At 41.4% G+C, this 9,889-nt stretch overlaps 1 protein-coding gene across 1 annotated transcript; it reads right to left on the bottom strand.

Moving 5' to 3' along the window:
- Positions 1-1,272: 1,272 nt before the first annotated feature.
- Positions 1,273-8,176, bottom strand: znf644b (zinc finger protein 644b). Its single transcript, XM_054602859.1, has 5 exons — positions 5,482-8,176; positions 4,247-4,780; positions 2,677-2,790; positions 2,312-2,402; positions 1,273-1,444 (listed from the first exon to the last, which is right to left on the bottom strand). Exons 1-5 carry the CDS (start codon positions 8,174-8,176, stop codon positions 1,273-1,275), a joined length of 3,606 nt encoding a protein of 1,201 aa, XP_054458834.1.
- Between the last annotated feature and the right edge of the window lie 1,713 nt (positions 8,177-9,889).

Raw genomic sequence — 9,889 nt, 5'->3', positions numbered from 1 at the left:
ATTTGAATATAAAAAAGATGAATTAATACATAAAATTACATTTGTTCATTAAAGTTAAATATTTATCTTATTTAGGTAAATCTTGTTTTTTTTTCTTACATAAGAGTTATTGGCTTTTATCGGTGAAATGAACTGAAATAAACATATACATTCCTATTCATATTGATGCTATAATATATATTAATGTTTTCTTTCTAAACTGAACTTTAAACAAAACTAAAGTACATATCAGAATGATGTGAAGTGAGACTCAAAGAAGGACAGTTGTGCTTAAAATAAATCTTCCAGTGTTAGACTCTGAAAAAAATAAAATAAAACCGACCCAACCAAGAACGACCCATTTTGAGTCTGAGCTTTCGGAAATACACAGCTGCCACAATGAGAAAAAAATAATTCTAACATGTTATAACTGTAAAGGTTTCTTGTTATAACTAGAGAGCGTTCCTCATTATAAAAATATGTTGCTATCGCGGCTGTAATGAGAGCCGTATTTCAGAACTTGCGCTGATGGGTGAAGGTTAAGCAGGAGAACAGTGACAGAACAAGCTGTCCCAACATAATGAATGTCGCTTTGATTAAGAGAGATGCTCCCTCTGATGCAGGCGCAGGGAGGTGAAATCCCACAAAGCATCCGCAAGCTAACGACAGCCCCGTGTACACTGCTTAACAACGAGAGCACCGTTTGATTTTATGTCGTCTCTAGAAGAAAGCGAGGTGTGAACTCAATTGAAATGCTTGTGCGTTTTGCCAATATATGCTCCTTTTAACTTCACTTGTTGTGACAAAAATAAACAATTCTCATAAAAAGAGAGTAAGTTATTGGGAAATGTTTCTTTTTATAATGAGAAATGTTCTGTTTATGACATTAAAAAGTAACAAAACAATTGAGATATTTGGATATTTTGTCATTATAACAAAATGCTTTTTTACAAGGCACTTTTCTTTATCATGACAAACACATGAGAACAATGTCTTTCTAACAATGGCAATTCTGCACTGCCAGACCAGCTTCAATAAACCTGCAGTCAATAACAATAAACCCTACAAGTTCTATTAGCTTAGTTTATAAGGCAAAGCATAGCATTAAATATCCTATATAAAGTTTTTGCTAATATACACAATATTATCAATATACTACTTTTATATAGTAGTCTGGATTAACTCTTATATATTCCTAAAAACAGTTGCAGGACTAGTCTAAAACAATATGATGATTATACATAGAAACAATGTGCAAATTCAGGCAGCTGGAAGTCCTAGACGGGTAAAACTCTACTCAACATCTGGGCGCTCACGAGTCATACTCATGTGTACTTTGTGACCCAGAACCTCGACCATCCCGGTCCCTGAGTGGGGCACGCTGGTGTGCAGAAGGTGCCTCTGTAAGTGTTTGATCCAGTCCTCCTGGATAGAGAGGGGACCCTGGAAGACGAGATTGCAGAATCTGCAGAGAGGAAGAGGAGAGGCACTGTCACCGTTTCTAGAGTTGATGCACAACCATCTTCCTCCAGTGGGGAATGAAAGCTTTGTTTTATTAAATTGATTGTATCACGATTTTTCCTGCATCCAGTTAAGATACATTATGATGCGTTCAAGGTCCATTGAGTAAAAGCGAAGGTAAGTTATAACGTTATCATGTAGTGGTCAAATATAATCTTGTAAAATATATTTTTTTTGGTGAGAAACTTGAATAAATATAAGAGATGTTTTTACAGCAAAAAAAAAGTTATTGGAGAGGGAATTATGACCTGTGTAACTTTTTTACATTTTTAACACACTGGTATAGGATTGGTGCTGGGTATCGACTGATAATCACAAGGTAGGCCCACCCTAAAGAATACTCCTTTTTATGGTCTATTTTACTCTAAATGGGACCATGTTGAAGAAGAATTAAAACTAACAATTAAGACCATACACTCATGTTCACAATTTTTACTGAGTAAATAAATGAAGTGTGAAATAGGGTCATTTTCTCATAGACTGCTATACAATTTGACTTATTTTTGTGACCCGAGCAACCGCCCCCTGATGCCCATTAAAGAGAAACCAGGTTTAAGGCACTTCCACATTGGCTTCACTTTTCAGAACCTGCGTTTGCCGCCTGATCCCAGCCACATTTCAACAGTTCTGCCAATTGTAACGTGATTGCAAGCCCTTTCTTAAGGGAGCGAGTGCTGGAGATTTTTTGGGTGGTCCCAGATAAGGAGTGGCTGGTCTGAATTTTGATCTTTTATTTGGGGCCTACATATGAGATATGAAACTGGATAGGGAGCTCTCTCACTTAAACATGCAAACTTCACTTTGTACGTACCTGCAGGTGAGTGTGTAAATCTTAGCATTCATGGAGGGTAACATCTTCTTCTTAAGCCCAGGCCTTGGCTTCTTCAGCTTATAATCATAGCCTAAAAAGACAAAACATTGCACTGCTTTACCTGAGGGAATGCATTAAGTTATCGCTGACAAGATGCATAAATAAATAATCCCAATATTGATATTTACTGTTCTAGTCAACATCTATCGTGAGACGTTTGCTAAAGTAACTCATCTAATGTCTACCCATGCAGATTTCATTACAAGTATTCACTTCAGTCCTGTGCTTCAACCACACTTTGGATTGCATGGCACATGAAACAAACATTTTGACATGTTGCTATATGCAAATCGCCATAGACTTACCTGGTCCTTCAAATATGGCCATCCTCTTCCTGTGTGTATAAGCTCGAAGATGACCAGGAAGTTCGGGGAAGGCGTCGTTACACCGAATACAAATCTCCTTCGAATCACATTCCCCTGAAAGATGAAATAAAAGATTGCCAAATTAAACTCAAAGAGAACAGGGCAAGAGGATCAAAATATTTAGGTTTAAATCATGCGATTTCATTTTCTATTTGACTGGATGATGTTCATAATACAGTTTAGCTGATACCTCTGTTTTGAATCAAGGTTCAAGATCCTAAGTAGTCTGACACTGTATTATTTAAGGAATAAAGCATTGTGGGATGGTGTTTGAGTTCACGCAGTAATTTTATTATCAAGCAAACTGTTAGTCCCAGTGTGCTCCTCCACCTGGTTTCACTCTAAGCATCTGATTTGCACTCTCCTGTCTGAAAAGTGTTACATGGTGAAGTTTAACACAATCTTTTGTCTTCAGGGGGGTTTGTTTTCACATACACCGGAGTCACAGAGGATTCATAAACTACTCAAGAATATCACAGACGTGTTAGTCCTATGACAGAGAACTGGCAGTGGCAGTGCCCATAGCCTGTTAACCAGAATGTTTGTTAAGCGGTAATCCCAAAAGATCTCTCACAATTAAAATTATTTGACTTTTTTCACAAAAACATCTAGAAATATTGATCAAAAATAAGTTCTCTATTTTGGTAGAGAATACAACGTGAACAAAAACTCAGTGATGAAAAACTCATTACAATTATCACCCTAATGGTTTACTACATATTGTAATCTAAATCAGTTTTTAAAGGACCGGACACACAAAGAAAGAAATCTTCGGGAGAACATTACAGCTCAACAAAGAGCAATGTGATGTTTAAATCTTTACCTTGTTTTTATCTCATTTTTCTCAGTAACGGCACTGAAAGTTTGATTTGGACAGACATTAAACAAAATTGTGGAAACACGGATGACGGGCTTCAAACTAAACATCAAGAGGATCTCATGATTTTTTAATATGAACTTCAAAAGCACTTTGGCGACATTCAATCTACTGTATCTGTGTGTTGTTGTATTTTCCCATAAAAATCTAATGATTGTGAACTATTGTTTAACTGGCATCCACCTGCAGTATACAGCTATCTGTCAAGAGATACTGGACAATTTGTGATAAAATATTGATGACAATCAGAGGACTGAACGTTAGTGTGTACACTATTTATAGTGAACTTCCCTGTTATAGAACACAGCTCAAAGGGTTTGATTTGTATAGGAAAAACACATAAATGATCTATTGAGTAGTATTTTCTTCCAAGGGAAAGGGTGGGGGAGCTTTTATTGAAATGCTTTTTATATCTTATGAGTGGTTTTGCCAAATATCTGCAAATCAATTATACTTCATATAAATGCAAACCATTTTCCACATTGTTAAGGTTAATTTGCTACTGTACCACCTCATCCTGTGAAAATCTACTTGACTTGAAATGTTTAATGCTTAAACATGCAGAGCCACTCATGTTTATGTAACGTAGGAAAATGAAGTTGGTATCTTGCCCTAGTGCGTGAGCATCCATACCATGAGCCCAGGTTGGTTCCTCCATGTAATCTTTGGTGAAATCACAGAGCTTCCTGGTTGCGTAGTCTTCCTGGTTGCTTCTCGCTGAGAGCTCCATACTCTGCTGTCTCATCTTGAGCAGTTCGACTAAAGTGCTTGAGGAGGCCTTAGTGCCTCGTTGTGCTTCTGCCTGAAGCCTACTATCTGAGAAGGCCTCTGCTTCCTGTTTTGGTACAAAGCTGTCCAACATGGGACGTGGACTCCTCATCTCCAGCTGGATTTTCACTGGGATGCCCATGCGCATCAGGATCAGGCCATCGCTGCTGATCTGTGAGGGGAATTGGCTCTTGTTGAGGACCTGGAGGATGTTCTGATGTTCCTTTTTGTCCTGCAGCAGCTTGTTTAGGATGCCCAGCGGGGATTTGCTGGTGCTGGTGACACTTTTACCGATTCGCTTCAGGTGTCCCCTCACGTGGTTGGAGAGGCCGGTCTTTGTATCGAACCAACCCCAGCACAGGGGACATTTGTGCGCTCCTTGGGCTTCTGGTTTTACAGCTGTAATATCAGATGAGATTTGTCAAAAACATTGCAATGAAAGAACAAAAACACCAAGCCAATATTCATGATATACTGTTTTAGATTGCTTTGTAATGGACAATCCTTAAAAGGTTCTATGAACGGGATTAAGAGCATTTATATAGCAGCAAACAACTATTTGCTATATAAATATATAGTGGAGTAATGTCTACCTGAGCAGAGAATGAAGTCACTCTCCATCTGTGTGTGTAGTAACCCAAGCTACGCCTATAATCTTAATATTTATACTAACAAAACAAAAATTACACAATCTGAACAGGGTTATTCATAGTAAACCTATAGAGAATTATCACTGGAGCTTTATTGTGAGTTTCAGCTCACAATGACAATCCAAACGCATTAAGTAGAAGGTTTAATGGCTGCCATGTTCACCATATTAGTAGCGTTTTAGCATGTTAACATTTGCCAATTAGCATTGACCACAAAGGGCATCTGAGGCTGACGAGAATGCCGTTAGTATTGCAGGTATTTCGTCATAAACCCCTGAAAAAAAAAATCACTGGTAAGTTTTGACCGGATGTTGGTGCTGGATGAAAAGTTAGGGCGATCACAGAAGTAATCAACAACATCTAGACCTCTAGATCCAAAATTTGGATTACATTTGAATAGTAAAAAAACATTTTTATCTTGAATTGTTAGCTCAACTAATGTTATAGTACCTTTTCTCATTTTCCTCGTGCCATTGGGGATCCTTCTGCGGATTCGTGGCCGATGGTCCCGCAGTGCCACTTGCTCCGGCGAGACCATGTGCCGAGCGTTGTAGCTCAAGCCGACTCTGTGAAGGTGCCCTCGCACGTGATTGGACAGGCCCACTCCGGACTCAAACATGGCCGGGCAGTAGGGACAGAGCTTGTGTTCCACCCCTGGTGAGGGGAAAACATCAAAGCCGTCCCCCTTGGCGATAGGAGGCGACTCTGGGGAATCGCCACACGCTGTGGTTTCGATATACTCCTCCTTGATTACGAGTTGCTCTATGTCACTGCAGTCTTCACCTCCATCCTCTTCATCCTTGAGCACATGAGGGCTTTGGTCTTTGGCTGAAAACCTCTGTCTCTTTGTGATATACCTCCGAGCATACGGGTTCTTCTGGCTTTCGCTTTCCAAGAAGCCGCCTGTAGCTTCACTGTCATCACTGAGTTTACTACTGCCCTCGCACTCTTTCTCCATCTCCTTATCTGAAGACGGTTTCTTGAGCCTCTGGCAAAGCCGCGCCGATATATTACCATTCATACTGTCAATTGTGTTATTCAAGGGCGTTGACATTTTTCTCTTTGTCAGAGAATTTTGTTTAGCTTGGGATTGTAAGCTCCCGCTCTCCGGGTCATTCTTGCCACCCTGACAGAACATCCGCTCTAATTTAAGATTTCTGGCTGATAGCAAGAAATCGGCGGTCGCAGGACAGGTTGCCTGCTTTGAGCTGCCAAAAGCCCTGCAGTCATTGTTTGCAGAGTCTACCTCCACGCAGGTGAGATCAGTTGCCACATCTAATTTTTCTACTGGCTGCAGGAGTAATTTTCCATGCCTGTCGACCCTCCACAAAGACGGTGGCAGCGTGTTTTTGGTGCAGCCGGCACGGCACTTAAACTGTGGAGAATTTACAGTTTTATCGTTGGACTTTTGAATGTAATAATCCTCTTTTTTACTAAAGCTGTGGGTGAAAGGGGCTGTTTCTCCATGAGTTGACTTAGGCAGATTCGGTTTAGGCTGGTCTGCAACCTTTTTATATTTACCAAGCGAACGCAGACGCTCCTTCTCAGAATGTCCTTCCAATACTACGTCGTCTCTGCTCGTGAAAGAACACCCTTTACGCCGAAACTGAACACGGTCCGCTTCCTCTGCATCACTTGCACGAGTCATTTCCCCGTATCGAGGCCCATGCGTGTTGCGGTGTGCGACACTCAAGTGTGCTTCGAGCGCCTGCTGTGTCAGCGTAATGTAGTTACACTCCTCGCAGAAGTAGTAGTGTTTCAGATTATCGTGTGTTTTGGCGTGCTGGACGGAGATTTTAGGGTTTACACATCCAGATCCACACCGAGGGCTCTGCACTTTGGCGCCCCCGTTTACCAATTCTGTGTTTTTGAGATCTTTGACTCCCTCAAGAAGTTTTTCCAGCCTGTCTCGGTGAATAATGATGTGCCTCGTGAGGGAGTCGCTATCACAGAACAAACGCCCACACTCCCTGCATATAAAGGGCTGCGAGACGTTCTCACTGTTCACCTGATTATGCTTGCCTAAATGATACATCATATGTCTATGGAAATGTCTCCTCTCCTTGAAATTAACATTGCATGTTGTGCATGAAAAGAAAAGTGGATTTTGTTCCACTTGTTCCATCCTCAACCGTTCCACTTTTGAGCTGCAATTGTCTTCATGTTTGGGATCATTTCCCTCATTACAGCCTCCCTGTTCTGCCGTGCTGTAAATATTGTGCTGCGATTCTGACACTGTGTTCTTAGAAAGATCTTTGAGTGCAACCACGGAATATTTAATATCAGTTGGGGCACCCAAAGAATCATCTTGGTTGTCGAGGTCAACGTTTCCAACATCAGTGCAGAAGCAGAAACGTCTGTTTGTGTGATTTAAGCTGCTGTTAACCTTTTCCAGAGAGCCTGACATGCTTTTTCCATGTGTGTTGTGCTTCCTGTCCCCTCGGTGCATCACTCTGGTCTCCAGCCTTCTGTCATTCTGCAAGAGGCACTCCCTTGCTGAATCCCACCTGATTGCCTCGGCGTCTCCGTAATCATCCGAGGAGCTCTCTGACCGTTCTACGTCCTGGTGAGATCTTGTTGTCGTGGTCTGCTTTGTCAAAGGTTGGCTAATGTGCATTTGCTCCACGCCGCCTGCATCTGACAGTGTGGGACAGGCCAGTTTGGACTCATTCTCCTCTGAGTGAGACAGTGGCGTGTTGACACCTGGCTGTGTGGCCAGTGTTTTCACGACGGGCCCCGCTGTGTTCTTCCAAGCGTCTGATTGAAGCTCACTAGGTGGTGGTAACACCTCGGGGCTTGTGTCCTTCCCCGCTTGCCACACGGCATCCAGGACATTGTTGGATAAAACAGAGCCTTTGTTCAGGACACAGTGTACCTCAGAGGTGGGGTGTGAACCAGGTCCATTAACAAGTGCTCCTGAAGGCAATGAATTGCCTGCATGGGGAACAGCGGGGACCCTGCTGTATACAAATGGATTCGGCTGGGTTCCATTTAAAGGGTTTTCGTGTTCATCCGAGGACAGACCTGCAGCATTGTTCTTCGGGGAGAATGTGTGACTCTGTAATGGCTCCTGAGTTCGACCTGGGCTGTCAGACACCCATTCCACGTCTTTGTCCTCTCGTGCATTTCTTCTCAGATCAGACATAGCACCAATACGTCCTGAAAACATGAAAGAATATCACAAATTCATCAAGTGCACTTTATATTTCTAATCATTTCAAGCAAGCCGATCAAAGCAAATATCACTTACAAGCTTAATATTTATTTTTACTCCGGTGCAGTGTTCAACCAACCGGAGACAATTTGCAGGAGGAAATAAAGCAGATGTAAATGACAGAATGAAACACTCTTGCACAACAGGTTTAATAAAGTCTAGCAAATTTCTTTCACGCTGATAATGTGGTGCTGTTAAAGTAGAGAAAAAAAAAAGGATTTTTCTCCATAAAACAAGAGCGGTATTATTCTGCGCCGCATTATGATTTCCCCAACACCCTCTTTCGCCACCTCTATTCACAACAAACCCTGCTGTTAGCCCTGAATACCCTGGCGAGGATGCTTAATTATGTGAGCGTACCTCTGGGACACAACCTTCCCTGCTTCTCCGCCTAAAGTTCTCAGTTGCCTGCTAAAATTGACCAATTTCCATGGGAACAAAGTACACCTCCAATGAGATCATATTGCGTCTTATCACTCTGTGATGGTGCCAACACGGATCCCAGCATGAGACTGTTGTTACTCGAATCCTGACAAATTGGCAGGCACACAATCTGTCTAAAACACAAACACAGGCCTGCATAAAGAAAATAAAACACCTTTGTGCACACACGCAAAGGTGTTTTTTTTGTAATTCCTTTTTGACAAACCTAGTATTTAAATAGGATCATAATCAGAATATGATTAAATGTGTGCAAACTGCATCTTGTGACAGATTACAATATGCTGTCCAAGGTCGATTTAGTTCAAAATGTGCGCTCAGTGGGTTTTGACATCCGAGGCTGGTCGCTCTCTACAGGAAGCTGCGTTGCTAACGAAGTGGTAAATTCAGTGTTAATGAGTGGCTTCACTGTTACCACCTCCGAGGTAAAACCTTCCGAGCTCCATATTCACCCCATCTGTTGTGGTGTAAAAAGGTTCGAAGAGGGAACAGACGCTCTCCATTTAAAAGTGAACTTCGCTATTACCCCCAAACGGCGGGGTGGCAAAACCATCAAAATATCTTGGTTCCAAATGTGTGCAAAGCCTCATTAGCAGCCAACTCACACAAATCGCGTCTATAAATATATAAGTATGTATATAAGGACAGGGGTTCAACAGAAAAATGCAATTTTCTTATGAATTTATTTGCTTCTATTTACTTAATTTAGTCAATGTTAAAAGGCTGACTTTGCCTTGCCTGGAGATATTTACAGGGATTATGAGCTTTAATACAGTTAAGCTGTATGCACAGATCAATCTGCCAACCCTGTTTGCTGTTTGCCCCCAGACACTCCCCACATTTCTTTGGGTTTTGGTAAATAAGATTTAGGAGGTTCCTTGTTATCATTGTTCACTGTTAGACAATAGAAAACGCAGTTATGTATTGGGCCACGTCTTTGTCTATTTTGCTTTCTTTTCTCTGTTTAAGCAATGTTATTCTAAAGAGACTGTAAACTTCTGGTACAATATAGTTGCCAGTTTATTAGGTACATCTGTGCAATCTGATGTAATCCAATACAACAAATAGTTCCATCTTGGTGAAGCTTCTAAGGTTAGTCAGACGTGTTTCTACTAATCTGTCCAGGGCGGACATTATTGGAGTGATGCAATCCAACAGAACAGATCTGACATCCTCTGCCTGCTCAGCTCTACCTCTATGTAG

Source organism: Anoplopoma fimbria, chromosome 8, assembly GCF_027596085.1.
Source record: "Anoplopoma fimbria isolate UVic2021 breed Golden Eagle Sablefish chromosome 8, Afim_UVic_2022, whole genome shotgun sequence".
NCBI classification, from domain to species: Eukaryota; Metazoa; Chordata; class Actinopteri; order Perciformes; family Anoplopomatidae; genus Anoplopoma; species Anoplopoma fimbria.
This window is presented reverse-complemented; position numbering and strand designations above follow the sequence as displayed.

Bases quoted from the DNA above. Each gene is read 5' to 3' on its own strand.
- znf644b (XM_054602859.1), bottom strand. From the start codon at position 8,176: ATGTCTGATCTGAGAAGAAATGCACGAGAGGACAAAGACGTGGAATGG. The intron at 2,791-4,246 runs GTATGGATGCTC...TTCATCTTTCAG, and splicing joins GGAACCAACCTGGGCTCATG to GGGAATGTGATTCGAAGGAG. The intron at 2,403-2,676 runs GTAAGTCTATGG...TTGTCTTTTTAG, and splicing joins GGCCATATTTGAAGGACCAG to GCTATGATTATAAGCTGAAG.